General features: G+C 42.4%; 1 protein-coding gene across 1 annotated transcript in view; it reads right to left on the bottom strand.

Moving 5' to 3' along the window:
* SLC19A3 (solute carrier family 19 member 3) overlaps positions 1-4,064 on the bottom strand; it is a 30,868-nt gene extending 26,804 nt beyond the window's left edge. Inside the window, exon 1 of the mRNA XM_088466825.1 lies at positions 3,915-4,064. Coding sequence (XP_088322951.1) covers positions 3,915-4,064 — 150 coding nt within the window. The remainder of the gene's footprint in view (positions 1-3,914) is intronic.
* Between the last annotated feature and the right edge of the window lie 15,440 nt (positions 4,065-19,504).

Genomic DNA, 19,504 nt, shown 5'->3' with positions numbered 1-19,504 from the left:
AATTATAACTTGCCTCCGGGCATCTGGGATGAACTTAAGCCTCTGAGGGATGGCATTATATTATTATTTCTGATGTGGTCATGGTGTGGGCTGGGGAGGGGGGTTTACAAGCAACCGAACCCCCCCCCTCCCTGCATTTATCTATGAGCATGAAAAGAAAACCATCAGACCCACAGCTACCATCAATGGCGGGAAACCATCTGAATTTCTGCCATTGATGGCAAAACCATCAGCCATCGGTGGGTGACCATCGATGGTCGATAGCCAGTGGCAGACGCAGGATTTTGAAAAGGGGGTTTCAAATTAATTGGCTACAGAACCAATGTCAAAAAAGTCTAACCAGAATAAGCCTGTAACATAACCTTATTGTGTACTTCAAGTGTTTAAAATAAATACAATTAGTTCTGCTGAGCAATAACAGACATCCGCGTGAGCGAGCCACAGGCAATCGCTAGTAAAAATAAAATATGCATTAACCAGGGCTGCCATCAGAAATTAAAGTATGTGGCTTCACCCCCCCTCCATAGACAGACAGCACCCCCTGCCCCCCAGACAGCACAGCCACCATGTCCATTCAAGGTGCGTGGTGCACACAGGCCTTAAACTGCGCTCACCCTGCACCCATATAAATATAAGTACCACTCCATCAGCTCGGCACTGACTCCAGAGCTGCAGAAATCACTGAGAAAATGGCCGCCGCAGCCATTCTCCAAGGATTCGTGAATGCCTGGTAAAGATGTCCCAGGACACTTTGTACTCATTATAGATACGCCAGTGTCTGTGTAAACAAATTATTATTTCTTGACGTGATTCTCCAATATAATTATAAAAACAGGAGGATTATATACATATATTCCCAACTATATTCGCAGAGGGTTGGATATGGGATGGCAATGGTCAGCATCCCGACAGGGTTAGGATACCGACACATGTCGGTAAGTTTCCAAACCCTACCTCTAAACCTAACCCTCCCCTCTGCAGCCTAAACCTGCCCCCCCCACAATTTAAACCTAATCCTCCCAGTGCCTAACCCTCCCCCCAGTGTTTAACCCTCCCCCTAACCCCACTACCTATCGTCGAGATGATTCTGACTGGTTTCGGGATTCTGGTGCCAGCATCCCGACAGCCGGGATTTAAACATTTCTTCGCAGAAGCTGCACTCAGCAGAACCATGTTGCTTAATTAGGGTGGGATGGACTAAGCATCGCATCCACTATGCGGTACATCTCGCCTCTCTTGGGGTACATACTGCGGTTGATTACCGAAGTAATACCTAGAATATCGCAAAGGACAGCTCTCCCGATAAGAGCCATCCTTTGCGATGCCCCCGGCACGAGGGACTTCAGGGTTTAACACCCAGAAGTCCCTCCAGCGTCCTTCTGCGCATGCACAGAAGGATGCGGGTCTTGTGGGGGTGATGAGAGACGTCCCGAAAAGAAGCACCTAGGCGTCTACTGAGTAACACCACCTGAAGATGGAGTTACCCAACAGTTTTGTACATATGGGGAATGTGGTAAAACAACCGAACACTGCATTTTCTTCTTTAGTACATACCGCCCTTACCTACAAATGACTGTACATTAAACAGAAAAAAAAAAGATCAAAACCACTTATTTTTGATTTTATCAATTCTATCTGGATGAATAAAAAACACATATATTCCCAATTCGCAATGAGTTGGTCTATACAAGTATAACAATCCTACAGTATTTATTGGACTTTTTAACTCTAGTTGCTTGTAGTCCAGGGACCACCACATCTCTTCATCCTAGGACAGCCACAGTCCTAAATCTAGTCCTGTGCAGGGAAGTCCGGATAGATGATGTCATGAATTTAACCTTAGTGGCCTCTGTCCCCTGTTGTACAATGTCAAGATTTGCAGCAAAATGAGTCATCACACCCCCGGACACCTACATCACTGGAACAGTGTAAGTGATCCGGGGAGACTGGTCTATTTTGGGAATCCGAGAGAGTCTCTGAAATTCAGGAGTCTCACTGACATCAGTCAGTCATACAGTATATGTGCTGCGTAGACTGCGTCCGAAAATTATGCTGCAATTCACATATTTTCCCATTTCTAAATAAACCCAAGTATGTGTAATGCAAATTCTGAGTGCACATCACAGGACAGATGGGTGAATCCCACTTCCAGTGATGTCACCCACATCACCCAATCATGAAAAATGATGTCATATTATAAAGACAAGTAAGGGAAACAAAGCGTACCTTATAAGCAGGCCGATGTCCTTTTCAGCATACTGTATAAACAACATCTATACTATATATGTATATAAGAACAGTCATAACTATGCACAACTGTAAGTGCACACTTGTCTATTTTAGCTTTTAATATATGCAATTCATCTTATTAGTTATTAGTATTACAGATTATTATTTAACTGTGCAAGTATGTACATTGATCTCTGAAGTAGCTGAACATTTGTTCTCTTCATTGCATCCGTGATCTGTACATTGATATCCCACAATTATATTGCATACTGCTTGTAACAATTAACCTCCACTGAATCTGCTGATCTACACAGAAAAAATACTCAAGACTACCCGTAAAGCGCTAATACATTGACTGTACTGTACATAGAATAACTACTATACATTTAAAACAGGTGTTTAATTTGTACTGTATCCACTTATTGCAGTGTATTTCTATAGCTTTAATATAATAAGGTGCATACATGCACAACGATTTTTTGAACGATTATCGTTAACAATATCGTTTATCATTCAATCGTTATAAAAATGGTTCACTTTCTGAGTTAAAACGATGAACAATTATCGTTCATGCGCGTTCACATTTGTAGTTTGTAGTTCAGTCAGACTGACCAACTGAACGTTTTTCATTAAGGGAATATGCAAAAATCGTTTGTAGTTCAAAAAAATCGTTCATTACACTTTAAAAAATCTGACAGAAAATCGTTCATAAAATCGTTCATAAAATCTTTGGTAACAAAATCGTTGTGTGTGTATGCAGCTTTAATCCAGTGCCGGCGGCTTCCAATCATAAAATATGAGGACAAACACAAGGAAAACCCTGTCCACCACCACATAACTGAACCAGCGCCGTAACAGGGCAACCTTGCTCCAGGCCCCGCCTCCTAAACCCGTGATGTGATGACGTCACGCCTTGGGCAAGGGGGTGCCTATGGACGCTCTGGGTAGTTCTGCAGGCTGCGGTGCCGCCCTTAGGGCCTTGCTCCCTCTGCAATAGCGCAGATTGCACAATTTACTGACTACAAATTTTTGCAGATATAATTTTTCTCAAAAAGAAATTTTTGGCCTAGAGGTGCCATGCTGACACTCTAGGGCACCGTGATTCAAACAAGTTTGTGAACTACTGCGAATTAGGCCAAGTGCAGGATATGAAAACTAGATAAACTTGAATGATGTGATTTACATATGCAGAATGAGAGCAGCAGTATGCTTGCATTTAGATTGTGCAATTAAAGAAGGTTTCAGGAGATTTAATCAGAACTACTCGTCTTGGATATGAGAAGATTGTGATGGTTTAACACTAACACCCCCCACTACTATGCTGACTACAGTGCAAGTGGAGGAACGAGGGTTACAATAGGTGCTGAGTGACACAGCTGTTAGGCTAGAAAAGCATTGCATAGAAGCTTATACAGACAGTGGAAAATGCATTGGACATGGTAATATTTAGCTCAGGTATAACGATTACTTTGTGGTACATAGCATACAAGGGATATAAATCCAGTACAGCATTTTGCCTGCAGGCTGAGGATGCACTTGTCTGATTCTGCTACAGATTAAATGGTTAAAGTAAACTTTACAGTTTCAGTAAGTACCAGGAGATGGGATGTTAGCCACAAGCATTTGTCGGCCAGCCTGAAAGAGTCATCAGCATATGTGCTTTTACAGCCTTAGCTTTTTCATACCTGTTCAAGTGTTAGATTGTGTACAGGTCCTGTTAGATAAGGAGTCAGAAAAGGCTCAGAAGGTCTCATGTAGGTAAAAAATCCATATATGCAGAGGAGGGCCGTGGGGTATATCCAGCCATCATGCCCTTTCTTAGTGCATAACCCCATGACAGACTCAGCTTCAGGAACAGCCAGAATTATATGATCAGATCTTTCCACACTCCTGAATGAGCAATGTAATCTATGCTGGGGGTGTAACAGTCCGGGGAGGGTAAAGTACATTATATGGGAGGAGCAGTCATAGACAATGGATTGAGTTTAACTAGTATTTACATCTTCACACAAAGTCTAACTATTCAGAGATTACATCACTGCACAATGGTAATCACTAATCACTCACAGGAGAGACATTATTCATAAAAATAATTAACAAGCACTAAAAGAAAGTAAATTATTATTACAAAATAGCTTTTTGTTTATCAAAGCTTGGAGAGAGATCAAATTGTGAGAGATAAAGTACTAACCAATCAGCTTCACACTTACATTTCACGGGCTGTTTGAAAAATGACAGGAGCTGATTGGTTGGTGCTTTATCTTTCACAATTTTATCTCTCTCCAAGCTTTGCAAAATACCCCCATTTTACATATAATATTGTGAATAGTACATAATAACAACTATGCAGTATATCAGCTGCCTCTTGCAGATATGCAGGGTCTCATATAAGTACACAGCATTCTATTCATTTCTTTTATTGAGTATTCACCAAGCTATAGTATTTATTTTGATGATTTAAAGCAGTAAAGGTGGGTACACACCTAAGCGATATATCTGCAGATGATGGTCGTTCATACACACTGAACAACCATCATCTGCCTGCTGCAGCGGGTCCTGGCGGCCGGGGGGCTGGTCGGGGGCGAGTCCCACCCCCTCCCCGTGGCTGTCGCTGTGTGTGTACGGGCGGTCTGCAGACATATCTGTCCATCGGCTGTGCAGCGGGAGCCAATGTGATATGTCTATGAACGACGCCATTCACAGACATATCGCTGGTACACACTGGCCGACGTGCAGCAGATACATTGATCGGCCAATATATCTGTCAGTGTGTACCCAGCGTTAGGCAATAAGATGATAGAATCTTAAAAGTAAATCAATAAAAGTCCAATTTTAATGAATGATTGTATATCGTCAATAATGCAGTACTGTACTGTCCTGTGCTTTTCCTTCCCTCACTCATACGATCATCTACTCAAATTCTCCACAAGGGCACCTAACACTTGGTAGCTGACGCCCTGCTGCTTTTTTGAGTGTTATGATCGCTGCAGCAATGTTTATAAACCATGTTCTTACTCTGTATTGTCTTGTACTGTAAGTCACTGTGTTACAAGTTTGCTCATTTGTTAATGTACTTTGTGAGACGCTGCGGAACCCTTGTGGCGCCATATAAATAAAGGATAATAATAATACTGTACATATAAAAAGACCTACTATTCCTTTCTTCTTTTTTGTTATGATTATTTTGGGTCAAGGAGTTGCAATCCTTATGAGATTAAACAGGTACTCATATTTTGCTTATGTCCCCTAGAAGTCTATCTATTTATATACAAATATTTGTAATTGTTTTTAGGTGGTACCTACCCACAATTATTAACCACTTAACTGCTTTTTTTTTTTTTTAAAACCTGGCCAAAAATTGTCATTATAATTTTATTTTAGTTTTTAATTTATTTTCCCTTTATTGGAGCAATAAAAAGCAAACAAGCAAACATACTGTACATCAATGTAAAACAGAGCAAAACAGTATACAGTAAACAAATGTTTCAAAATTAACATAAAATAAGGAGAAGCTGGTAAAGCACAGTAAGCGCTCCCCCCCCCATTGTTCCAACTCAGACACGGTCGACACAGACACAAATGGCATGATAAACCGAGAAAGTACATGGAAATAAACATTTAAGGTATAGATGGCAACACAACCGGTGGATCTCCTAGCAATAGTCTGGTTTTGTATGAAATAGTTATTTTTTTTTTAAATATCTAAATAAGTTTATGAAATACAGCAGGTAAAATAAGTATTGAACACATCAACATTTTTCTCAGTAAATATATTTGTAATGGGGCGATTGTAATTACATTTTCACAAAATGTCAGCAACAACCCATGTGATCCACACATGCAAAGAAATCAAATCATACATGTCCATAAATTAAGTTATGTGTAATAATGTGAAATGACACAGGGAAAAAGTATTGAACATGCTTACTGAAATCTATTTAATACTTCGTACAAAAGCCTTTTTTGGTAATGACAGCTTCAAGATGCCTCCTGTATGAAGAAACTAGTCGCATGCATTGCTCATGTGTGATTTGGGCCCATTCTTCCACACAAACAGTCTTCAAATCTTGAAGGTTCCGTGGTCCTCGTCTATGAACTCTGATCTTTAGTTCTTTCCATAGATTTTCAATTGGATTCAAGTCAGGTGATTGGCTGGGCCATTCTAGCAGCTTTATTTTCTTTCTCTGAAACCAATTGAGAATGTCCTTGGCTGTGAGTTTGGGATCATTGTCTTGCTGAAATGTCCACCCTCATTTCATCTTCAGCATCCTGGTAGATGGCAGCAAATTTTTATCAAGAATGTCTCGGTGCATTTTTCCATTCATCCTTCCTTCAAATATACGAAGTATGCCAGTACCGTATGCTGAAAAACAGCCCCACACCATGATGTTCCCAACTCCAAACTTCACTGTTGGTATGGTGTTTTTGGGGTGATGTGCAGTGCCATTTCTCCTCCAAACATGCTGTGTATTATGGCATCCAAATAGTTAAAGTTTAGTCTCATCTGACGATTCTCCAAGTATTTCACAGGCTTGTCCAAATGTTGTGCAGAAAAGTTTAAACGAACTTCAACATGCTGTTTCTTAGCAATGGAGTCTTGCGTGGTGAGCGTGCATACAGGCCATGGCAGTTGAGTGCATTACTTATTGTTTTCTTTGAAACAATTGTACCTGCTAATTCCAGGTCTTTCTAAAGCTCTTTATAAGTGGTCCTTGGCTCTTGGACAACTCTTCTGATAATTCTTTTCACTCCTCAAAATCTTGCGAGGAGCACCTGGCCATGGCCTGTTTATGGTGAAATAATGTTCTTTACACTTCCGGATTATGGCCCCAACAATGCTCACTGGAACATTCCGAAGTTTAGAAATCCTTCTGTAACCAATGCCATCAGTATATTTTGCAACAATAAGGTTGCAAAGGTCTTGAGAGAGCTCTTTGCTTTTACCCATCATGAGATGTTTCTTGTGTGAGACCTTGGTAATGAGACACCTTTTTATAGGCCATCAGTTGGGACTGAACCATCTTATAATAATTTGCACTGACAAGGGGCAGGATTGCTTTCTAATTACTGATAAATTTCAGCTGGTATCTTGGCTTTCCATGCCTTTTTGCACCTCCCTTTTTTCATATGTTCAATACTTTTTCCCTGTGTCATTTCACATTATTACACATAACTTAATTTATGGACATCTATGGTTTAATTTCTTAGCATGTGTGGATTGCACGGGTTGTTAATGACATTTAGTGAAAATTCCATTACAATTGCCCCACTGCAACACTACAAATACTGAGAAAAATGTTGATGTGTTCAATACTTATTTTACCTGGTGTTTGTGTGTGTGTGTATATATACATATACTGTATATATATAAGAAACAATGCAGCGGCACTCACGGGTCTTGTAATAAAGGATCACACCAGAACGTTCTTGATAAAAGTGACTGAAACGTTACACGAATTACCCAGTGTGGTGTGATCCTTTGTTACAAGACTCATGAGTGCTGCTGCATTGTTTCTTATATATATCAAGTATTTAAATACTCCTGAGGGCACCAGGGCAAGTTTAACTATATTACGGATGATTTCCGGCTCTGTGTCCTGTTGTGACAATGCTGCAAAGTAAGAATGCTTTCATTAATAGAAGTGTTAATAGGTTTTTGTATCACTTAACAAAATGTAAAGTGAATGAACAGAAAAGGAATCTAACGAAAATCAATATTTGGTGTGACCACCCAGGGCCGTAACTAGGGTAGTGCGACCTGTGCCACCGCACAGGGCACTGCAGGGCAGGGGGGGCGCTGTTCGAGCCTTTCAATCTTCCGTTTATAGTCATTCTCACTTGTAGCTTCCTCTTATTTTATCCCCAGCATCTCCTGGCCACCCCATCTTTTCCCTTGCCCTTTCCCATGAGACCATGCCCCTTTTTTGGGTGCATTTTGTCCCCATTTGAAAAATAGGGGGGGCACCAATGAGCTTTCTGGCACAGGGCACCAAAAAGTCTAGTTACGGCTCTGTGACCACTCTTTGCCTTCAAAACACTTCCAGGACTCCTTGTTCTTTTTTGCGCTGAAGATAGTTCTTAAAGACATTAGCTGTATGTTTGGGGTCGTTGTGCTGCTGCAGAATAAATTTGGAGCCAATCAGACACCTCCCTGATGGTATTACATGATGGATAAGTATCTGCCTGTTTTTCTCAGCATTGAGGACACCATTAATCCTGACCAAATCCCGAACTCCATTTGCTGAAATGCACTCCCAAACTTGCCTGCAGACACTCATTATTGTACTGCTCTCCAGCCCTTCAGCGAACAAACTGCCTTCTGTTACAGACAAATATTTAACATTTTGACTCATCAGTCCAGAGCACCTGCTGCCATTTGTTTGCACCCCAGTTCCTATGTTTTTGTGCATAGTTGGGTCATTTGGCCTTGTGGCCACAATTCTTCCATGAAGACCACTTCTGGTCAGACTTCTCTAAAGAGTAGATGGGTGTACCTGAGTCCCACTGGTTTCTGCCAGTTCTGAGATGATGGCACTGCTGGACATCTTCCAATTTCAAAGGGAAGTAATCATGATGTGTCTTTCATCTGATGCACTAAATTTCCTTGGCCGACCACTGCGTCTATGGTCCTCAACATTGCCTGTTTCTTTGTGCTTCTTCAAAAGAGCTTGAGCAGCACATCTTGAAACCCCAGTCTGCTTTCAAATCTTTGCCTGGGTCCCAGCAGTCACCTAAGGAGCAGTTTTGGCAGAGATATGTGCTGAATGGTGTTACAGTTTTCTCCACCTAAACCTAATCCCTACCCCTAACCTTCCCCCTAGTGCTTAACCCCAACCTCCCACCCCAGCTGCCTAACCCTAAACTATCCCTAGTGCCTAACCTCCCCCTAATGCCTAACCCTAACTTCCCACCACAGCTGCCTAACCCTAAACTCTTCCTAGTGCCTTACCCTAACCTCCCCCTAGTGCCTAACCCTAACCTCCCACCACAGCTGTCTAACCCTAATCTTCCCCCACAGCTGCCTAACCCTAACCTTCCCCTAGTGCCTAACCCCAACCTCCCACCCCAGCTGCCTAACCCTAACCTCCCACCACAGCTGCCTACCCCTAACCTTCCCCTAGTGCCTAACCCTAGCCTCCCACCACAGCTGCCTAACCCTAATCTCCTAAGGATTCTGAATTTATACCTCTATACGCTCCTGCCTATACCTTCTAAAAACCTGCCTATACATTCTAAAATTGACACTATTTGCATACGCAGTCATACAGTAAAATAAAGACTTCAGACCTTGAACATGTGTTTCCAAAGCACAAAGTATTATTCAAGCAAAGTACAGATAGTTACACGCTGTGATCTAAGTACAATTTAGTGCAAAAAAATTATACAGAACCAAGATATAGTTATACATACGCACGTGCTCTGGGACCAGATTCCGGCATCAACAAGAAACCTCCATCAACAGCATCAGCATGAAGACTGAAGACTGGGGTCAGAACACACATATTTATACCCTTACAGTAATAGACTATACAATAGAGAGGTTTGTTGCGATCCCATTGGTTCCCCATCACGGTGCTTCTGTTACAGGACATTTAACAGGTTGATTCAAATGGACACAGACCAGCCTCCGACAGCCTTTGTCTCCATTTTCCCGCCTCATGCAAACCTAAGCTGTTAATTTTACAAAGTACATTTTGGTGCTTTAACTTTCTACGGGCCATAAGTTGAGAATGCATGTTGCGATCTTCACACCGATGATACCGGGAAGCTGTTGAGAAAGTGCAGATCAGTATAACAACAAACACGGCTTACTTATCATGTATTAAACCTAAGATACCAAATAACCTTTATTTCACAGCGTTAATACTAAATGAATAAAACTTGAATCTTATACCTTTAAACTATGGAACCTTTTACGTGAGTGTGTAGTGTGTAAGTGTTAGGGGTTTGGGAAAATACACTAGTTAACTTGGGGCAGATGCGTACGCACAAAGCTAATAAACAGTGTTCGTATGCAGGGTATTATGCATTCGCTAATGTGCAACATGTTAGCATATGGTAAAATATGCGATCGCATGATGCTAATAATCGCATCGCCATATGTACTGAAGTGTGAGTTTAGCTAAAATGGCGCTGAGTGACCATTCGTAAAATGGCGTCTCGCAGATCTCATTTTCAAGAAGGTGTCTTGCGGCCATTCGCAAGATGGCGTTGTTTCGATCTAATTTTAAGCTGATCTTATCCAGCTTCGACAGTTTCACCCTTTGATAGTGAACAACATGCTATCACACTCCGGTTTTAAAAATATTAATTTAGGCTTACATTTATATATATTATTTTATGTTATTATGGGATGGCACAAGGTGGTTCTTAATCCATCAATAATGTGTCTTTGGGAGGGGACATAAAACTACCATTATACGCACACCACGGATCTTGGAAGATCATGGGAGTGATGTGGGGATGCATCAATCCTATAAAGGCAATCTTGAGGGGAAATAGGGACTTACATTATTTGAGGTGTTTTTTTTTAAATAACATTTTAATAATACATTTCGTGCACATCTAAATATAATACATTATAAGATGGTATTACCTAGTTCAGGGTTGTAATGCAGTTCTATATTTACCTCAGTATTCATATTGACATTACTGACCACCATCATAATTTCATTCTTTCGTTTTACCTTATCTTTTACATTTTCCACACTTCACCACAGTAGGAACACACCGGACACATATGCCAATTACTATGATGACAACCAGTATGAGAATCAGGAGTTTACCTATGCTTGCAATCATTTCCTGGACCCACTCCCCTAGACCTGAGAACCACTTCGCTGGGTTCAACCATGAAACCCATTCCTCTACCTGCTCCTCTACTTAAGCCACTGAAGCATTATGGTTCTTCTGAAATTACCATTTTAGCTGCAGAATTTCATCCTTCTTTCAGTCTATCACCTCCTTGGGGTCGCTGGTATCATTGGTGACATAGGTGCAACACTTCACTCCAAATTGGGTGGCCAATGTTACACAGTACCCTCCAGTGACAGCGGTTAAATAATTTAACACTAGTCTGTGTTGCACTAGTTCTTTCTTGTACGCTTGCAATTCCCTACCTGTATACCTGAAGGTGTCATCATACATCTCTGTGATATTATCTATCAATTTAGCAAGGTCCTGAATATATCTAAAATTTAATGTACCCCGAGCGATCCTGTTGAGATCCAGTGCTACCAAAACTTGAAAGCCAGTTGTCTCACTAATTAACTGAGTGGCTTTATGCACGTCACCAGGTATCATATTTCTTTTGCCTCTGTGTTCATACTGCGTGTGAAGATATGGTGATGGTGTGTTTTTATGGATACCAAGCATTTCAACATGTGTGAGGGTCATAACCTCTGGGACTACTCTACCCAGGTCACACAAACCTTCGGAACTCGGGGAGAGCCACTTATACGCTTTTCTTCCACATATAAAATATACATTATCGGGGAGAACTTAAGTAATGGTATGCATCATTATTATTAAACACATTTCCCTTGCAAATAATCCTATCTCAGGCTCTTCCATCTGGTACATGCAAATTTCTGGTTGTATTATCTTAGCACAATATCCATCTGGTACCTTACCAATAATTTCTTTGGTGGAACTCAATGTATACTGATACCTAAAATGTCTCCCATTAGATCTAATTGAGCGCAACAGATCATGATTCATAGACTCATTATCAGTTCTCAGTGAGAAGGTCATCGTCTGATTATTCCCCGTCACTTCCCAACTCCCTGGTTTATTGGGGATGGTTATGTTTAAACACAAAAGTGATCTATCTACTTGGAATTGATAGAGTTTGAAATTAGGTGGTTTGGATGAGAGGAATTTTCCATCCAGCGTTTTCCCTTTTTGCAATTCTAAAATTTCCGTAATATTCAGTGGAAATGGCACCAACCCTACATTATGCTGACCCTGTGGCACGTGTGAGCACACCCAACAATCAGTCTGGTTTAATACTTTGCCTACGATGCTATGATAATCCTCTAAAGGATACCCACCCCAGTACGGGTTATATTTAGGCTGGCACCGTTGGATACAGTTGTCATCAACTAGGGACCCACAAAGCTCACAAATACTGGAATCTTCAGACGATAAACCTCCACACCGTCCCCGAGTATCCGTAATTGCAGCTCTCTTAACAATTACAGTACTAAGATTGGTCAGACACTCCCCTGATTGGCAAAGCACTCCTCCTCCTGACTCCACTCCATCAGCACTGCCATCAGCTACCATCTCCTCTATCGGTCCCACGTCACAGAAACCAGACATCCCCGAACCAACCAGAATGGTGAAAACTCTGTAAGACAATATGAAAATGAACACAGCAGGCCAGTCCATTGCCACAACAAAGACCTGCAAATTTCTTTTAGCTCAGGTATCTCACTACAACCTTTCAATCCTCCCGGAACAAGCTCGCGATTGACAGGTCCACGTTATCAGCCTTGTCTCTGCCTTGTTTCTCCACCGGTTGGTTGACCTTTTTTCAGTGAGTGGAATGGACCAAGGTATCTCTCTCAGCCACCTTCAAGGATGTGGTACTTGTCAGTAACACCTGGTACGGGCCTTCCCACCAATCAGTCAAACAACCTGAACGCAAGAAATTTCAGATCATAACATATTCTCCAGGTTCAACATCATGACAGTTAGGTTCAGGCATATCATGGGACAACAATTTCAGTTTCTGCTGTTGCTGTTTTAACATAAGATACCTTACAGTTACCTCGTTGTTACCCTTCAAGTCTTCCTGTGGACTTATAATCAAATGAGGCTGTCTACCAAACAGTGTTTTAAAAGGGGACAGATTTAGAGGGGGTCTAGGAGTGGTCCTTATACTATGTAGGACCAATGGTAATGCTTCTGGCCATCCTAGTCCAGTCTCTGCCATGATTTTACTTAACTTATTTTTAATAGTCCTGTTCATCCTCTCTACCTTGGCGCTGGCCTGCGGTCGGTAAGGGGTGTGAAGTCGACTATTAATACCCATCAGTTTACACATATTTTGAAAAACATCACCAGTGAAATGAGTACCCCTGTCACTCTCGATGATTTTAGGGATACTGTACCTGCATACATACTCATGTACAATTTTCTTGGCAGTAAACGCAGCAGTATTAGTGGCCGCTGGGTAGGCCTCAACCCAATTGGAAAACACGTCAGTGCACACTAATACATACTCGAGATTCCTGCAGGGTGGTAATTGGATGAAATCAATTTGTATTACCTGGAAAGGTCCATCAGTCGGTGGAATGTGGGATGGTTCGGTAGGGATCGCTTTCCCTATGTTCTTCCTCAAGCAGGTCAGACAGGACATTGCTCTCTTTTCTGCTTGTGAAGAAAAACCCGGTGCACACCAGTATGCTCTCACCAATTTGCACATATCTTTCTTTCCCAGATGAGTCAGACCATGTGCTGCCTCAGCCAGGCTGGGGTAATATGCCTTTCGGGGCTACTGGTTTACCCTGTCCGTCCCTCCGAGCCCGGTGGACTCTTGCTCACATCCCTTGGACTTACAGACTGACTTTTCCTGGATTGAACACAAATTTTGTATCTCAATTAATTTCAACATATCAATTGTTTGAAAAGACATAATTTGTTCTGTTGTTATGTTAATTTTTAACCCTGCTGCCCATTTCGCAGCTTCATCTGCTCTGTTGTTGCCCAGTGACACTGGATCATCCTCACATGTATGGGCTTTACACTTAATTACTGCCACTGCTTTGGGCAGTTGGATTGCTTTTAGTAATTGTTTTATATGTCTGGAATGTGCAACTGGTGTACCTGCTGCTGTCATAAAATTTCTCAGACACCATAGAGCTCCGAAATCGTGTACCACTTCGAACGCATACCTAGAGTCAGATTTGCCTGCTGCCAGTTCACATGCTCTTTTTAGTGCTACTAACTTCTCCACCTGGGCTGAGTGAGGACAAAGGGGTTCAGCTTCTATGATGTCTGTGTCATTTACAACAGCATAACCTGTACATAATTCACCTGTGTCTGTTTGTCTATGACAACTCCCGTCCGTGTAAAATGTCACATCCACATTCTCTAAAGGTGTGTCATGTATGTCAGGTCTAGCAGTGAAGGTCTGATTCAGATATTCCATACAATCGTGTGTATCATTATGTCCGCTGAACTCACTTCCCGCCAGCAACTCGTCTCCTTCCACCCTTTGTACATCATGTTGTACATATGGTAAATACGTTGCTGGATTCAGCATATTACATCGTTTAACAGTGATGTTTGCAGGTGCAATTAGAGCTAGTTCCCATTTGGTAAACCTAGCTGAAGAAACATGTCTTTTTTGGGCAGAGTTCAGCAGAGCAGATACAGCGTGGGGAGTATAGATATTCATATCATGGCCCAATACTATGTCCTCACTTTTACTCACCAATAGAGCCGTTGCTGCCACACTTCTTAAACACGTTGGGAGTGATCTTGCCACAGTGTCCAATTGGGCACTGTAGTATGCTACGGGCCTACTGGCATCACCATGTTTTTGTGTGAGGACACCGGCAGCACAACCATCAGCTTCCATACAATACAAATCAAAAGGTTTTTCATAATCAGGTATTCCCAATGCAGGTGCTTTTGTCAGACTATCCTTAAGATTAAGGAAAGCCTGCTCTGATTCCTCAGTGTGTATGACACGATCGGGCATTGAGGAAGAGACTAATTCCTGTAATGACAAGGCCAAAATAGAAAAACCTGGGATCCACAGTCTACAGTATCCACACATTCCCAAAAAGGTACGAATTCGCTGTTGGTTCTGCGGCAGTGTCATGTTCTATATGGCTTGGATTCTGTCATTTGTGAGATCTCGTAACCCCTGAGTTAGGCAGTGTCCCAAAAATTTTACTCTGGATTGGCACGGCTGTAGTTTGTCCTTAGCAACCTTGAGTCCTGTGCGTGAGAGGTGAAGCAACAAAAGTTTAGTATCATTTAAACATGACATAAACGAATCAGAACACAGCAATAAATCATCCACATATTGAATTAGAACAGACCCATTGGCAGGTTGAAAGGATTGTAAACAGTCGTGCAAGGCCTGGGAGAAGATACTGGGGCTGTCTATGAAACCTTGGGGCAATCGTGTCCATGTGTATTGTACACCCCTTTATGTGAAAGCGAATAGGTACTGACAGTCAGGATGAAGAGGCACAGAGAAGAAAGCAGAACAGAGATCAATGACAGTGAAATGGGTTGCATTTGGTGGGATCTGCATAAGAATGACAGCTGGATTTGGCACTATGGGAAATTGGCTCTCTACTACCTTATTAACACCTCTAAGGTCTTGTACCAGCCTATAACCCCTCCCACCACTCTTTTTCACCGGAAAGATGGGACTGTTGGCTACACTAGCTGTATGACCTAAAATTCCCTGTTGTAATAATCGCCCAATTATTGGATAAACCCCTAATTCTACCTCCTGTTTAGTAGGTACTGGGGAATTTTTGGAGCTTGCCTACCGCCTTTTAAATTTACCATTACGGGGCTTACGTTTGCCATTAATCCAGTGTCCTGTCCATCCTTGGTCCAAAGTGAATCTGGAATTTGGGATAGCATTTGATCTACCTGAGATGGATATTCATTTAAACTGGTAGAGTGATACATTATCCTTTGGGGAGTGTCCAACATATCCCTCACCTCGTGCGCAACTCTCTCTGGGATATCTAAAAATACACCATCAGGGGTATAATATATGACACATCCCATCTTACATAACAAATCCCTTCCCAGTAGGTTAGTAGGAGCTGCTGCTGCCAGGAGGAAAGATTGCCTGGTATGCAACGGCCCAATAGTAACCTCTGTGGATTTTGTTAAAGGATTATGTTGCACTTTACCTGTAACGCCCATTGCTGGTACTGTCTCGTTGGTTACCTGTAAATTAACGGGAGATTTTATCACTGACGTGGTCGCCCCTGTGTCTACAAGAAAAGGGTATTTAGTACCAGCTACATCAACCATCATGACTGGCTCTTCCCTAGTACCCCCCGTTAACCTGACTATCTGTAGACTACAGGTATGACCTGACCCCTAGCGCTGGCTCCCACTCTCCAATAAAGCATTAACGACCACAATTGTAGCTGGTGCCTGTTGGATATTTGCTGGTCTCTGCGTATATCCTTTATGGGGATATCCAGGTACTCCCTGGTTAGGGGGTCCTACCCTCTTTGCCGTACAGCTCTTACTTAGATGTCCTGGCTGGTTGCAATTAAAACACATTCGTGGAAAGGATTGTTGTGTGGGTTGAGCAGGAGAGAAAGGTGGTGGGTATGGGTAAGGATATTGAGGAAATGGATATTGTGGGGGGTATGGAGTTTGTGGGTAGTATGGGACTTGTGGCTGTGTGTGATAAGTGGGGTAGGGCTGTGTTAGCAGTGGTGTGGGATTGGTGAGGACATGTAATTGTTCAGGTGCAGGTGTGTGTGTGTGGGTGCAGGTGTGTCTGCTGGCTGTGATGTTACCGTCATTCCTTCTAGAGCTTGAATACTGAGAGCCATTAGTTTCTCGCTCTGGGTCTCTCTCTTCTTTGAGATGTTTTTGTCGTGTTCTATGGCGGATTCTATTAGGGTATCTATTGTGACTCCCCTCCAGCCAGGCTGTGAGGTCTGAACCTGGGTTTTTAGGTTCTCTTTAAGGCCATCCATGAGTATAGTGTAGGGATGTGCAGGCTCGGATAGGTTCGAGTGTGCACGCCGAGTTCGGATTTTTCCCTCCAAAAAACGGAACTCAGAAAGAGGCAAAACGTCATCTTGCATGGATAAACATCATCATTTGTCCAGGAATGATGATGTTTGTCCATGCAAGATGACGTCTTGCCTCTTTCTGAGTTCCGTTTTTTGGAGGGAAAAATCCGAACTCGGCGTGCAAACTCGAACCTATCCGAGCCTGCACATCCATAGTATAGTGACAATCATTCCCCTGTGGTGAGTGCTATCTTTAATACCCTCTAACCCAGCGTACTGGGTGATAGCCTGCAGAGCCCGGTCGCAATAATCTTCTGCAGTTTCACTCTCTTTTTGTTTTACGGTGAAAATTTTGTTCCAGTTAACTACTACTGGAAAATATATACCCAGTTGAGTTACAATGCGGGAAATGTTACCTTGGTTTACTTGGTCTGTTAAGGGAACATCACCATCCAATACACAATCTGTGATAAATATTGTCACGTCGATATTGCATGGTAGACAGGCCCTTAATACCACTCACCAATCTTTATTGGTTGGCTCGTGAGAACTACCCAAATTTCTCAAAAATCTTTTTGGGATCAGGGAAATCATTCATGATGGAAATTAGCTCTGCTCTTGTCCAAGGACAATGCATTACCACTTCCCTTGTGGGCACTACTCCATTCGCATCCGCATTCCCATTCGGAACAGTTATTGTCCGGATGGGATGCAGACCAGCCGCACTGGTACCTTTGACCTTATTACCTGGCTGGGGGTTTAGTCTGTTGCTGCAACGTACAGTATTAACGACTTCCTCTACGGGTGCAGAGGATGATAACACTTCCTGTACTATCACTGATGGAGATGGCGGCACCACTTATGCTTGTCGTGGTGCAGCATCTAACATGTGTACAGCATGGGAAATGGCAGACATGACAATAGGCTCATTATCCACATCATAAACATTTTCCTTATGGTTACTTAAGAGAGGGTACAAATTGCTTGTTACATTTTTATGGGTTTTTTCAATAACTGTACCTGCACCCCCATCCACATAAGGTGGTGGTGGTGCGCATGAACTACTGGCAATACCTTCCACAACACTACCTTGCCGCAAGTGCGCGCCGTTTTGCGGCTCGCACGCATTGCAATTTACCACTTTGGGTATACTTTCTGGCAATGCGTTCGCAACGCTAGTTTGCGTTGCTTGCACATTTTTAAGCCACGCATTCCCTTCATGCTGCCACAATTTTAAACATTCGTTATGTTTTACCTTTTTCACTCGAGAACGCATCAGACTGATGTGATCCCGGACATTATTTGCGTACGCAGTCATACAGTAAAATAAAGACTTCAGACCTTGAACATGTTTCCAAAGCACAAAGTATTATTCAAGCAAAGTACAGATAGTTACACGCTGTGATCTAAGTACAATTTAGCGCAAAGAAATTATACAGACCCAAGATACAGTTATACATACGCACGCAATCTGGGACCAGATTCCGGCATCAACAAGAAACCTCCATCAACAGCATCAGCATGAAGACTGAAGACTGGGGTCAGAACACACATATTTATATCCTTACAGTAATAGACTATACAATTGAGAGGTTCGTTGCGATCCCATTGGTTCCCCATCACGGTGCTTCTGTTACAGGACATTTAACAGGTTGATTCAAATGGACACAGACCAGCCTCCGACAGCCTTTGTCGCCATTTTCCCGCCTCATGCAAACCTAAGCTGTTAATTTTACAAAGTACATTTTGGTGCTTTAACTTTCTACGGGCCATAAGTTGAGAATGCATGTTGCGATCTTCACACCGATGATACCGGGAAGCTGTTGAGAAAGTGCAGATCAGTATAACACCAAACACGGCTTACTTATCATGCATTAAACCTAAGATACCAAATAACCTTTATTTCACAGCGTTAATACTAAATGAATAAAACTTGAATCTTATACCTTTAAACTATGGAACCTTTTATGTGAGTGTGCAGTGTGTAAGTGTTAGGGGTTTGGGAAAATACGCTAGTTAACTTGGGGCAGATGCATGCGCACAAAGCTAATAAACAGCGTTCGCATGCAGGGTATTATGCATTCGCTAATGTGCAACATGTTAACAGCGCAACTGTCTGTATTAATGTGTGTATGGGGTATGGTAAAATATGCGATCGCATGATGCTAATAATCGCATCGCCATATGTACTGAAGTGTGAGTTTAGCTAAAATGGCGCTGAGCAGCCATTCGCAAAATGGCGTCTCGCAGATCTCATTTTCAAGATGGTGTCTTGAGGACATTCGAAAGATGGCGTCGTTTTGATCTAATTTTAAGCTGATCTTGTCTCAGCCAGTTATCCAGCTTCGACACTCCCCCTAGTGCTTAACCATAACCTCCCACCCCATCTGCCTAACCCAAACTCTCCCTAGTGCCTAACCCTAACCAACCCCTAGTACCTATCCCTAACCTCCCACCACAGCTGCCTAACCCTAACTTCCTGCCACAGCTGCCTAACTTCCCCTTAGTGCCTAACCCTATCCTCCCACCACAGT

This window comes from Taudactylus pleione, unplaced genomic scaffold (assembly GCF_031769625.1).
Source record: "Taudactylus pleione unplaced genomic scaffold, aTauple2 ptg000066l, whole genome shotgun sequence".
NCBI lineage: Eukaryota > Metazoa > Chordata > Amphibia > Anura > Myobatrachidae > Taudactylus > Taudactylus pleione.
Note: the sequence above shows the minus strand (reverse complement) of the source record. Positions and strands in the feature narration are given on the sequence as shown.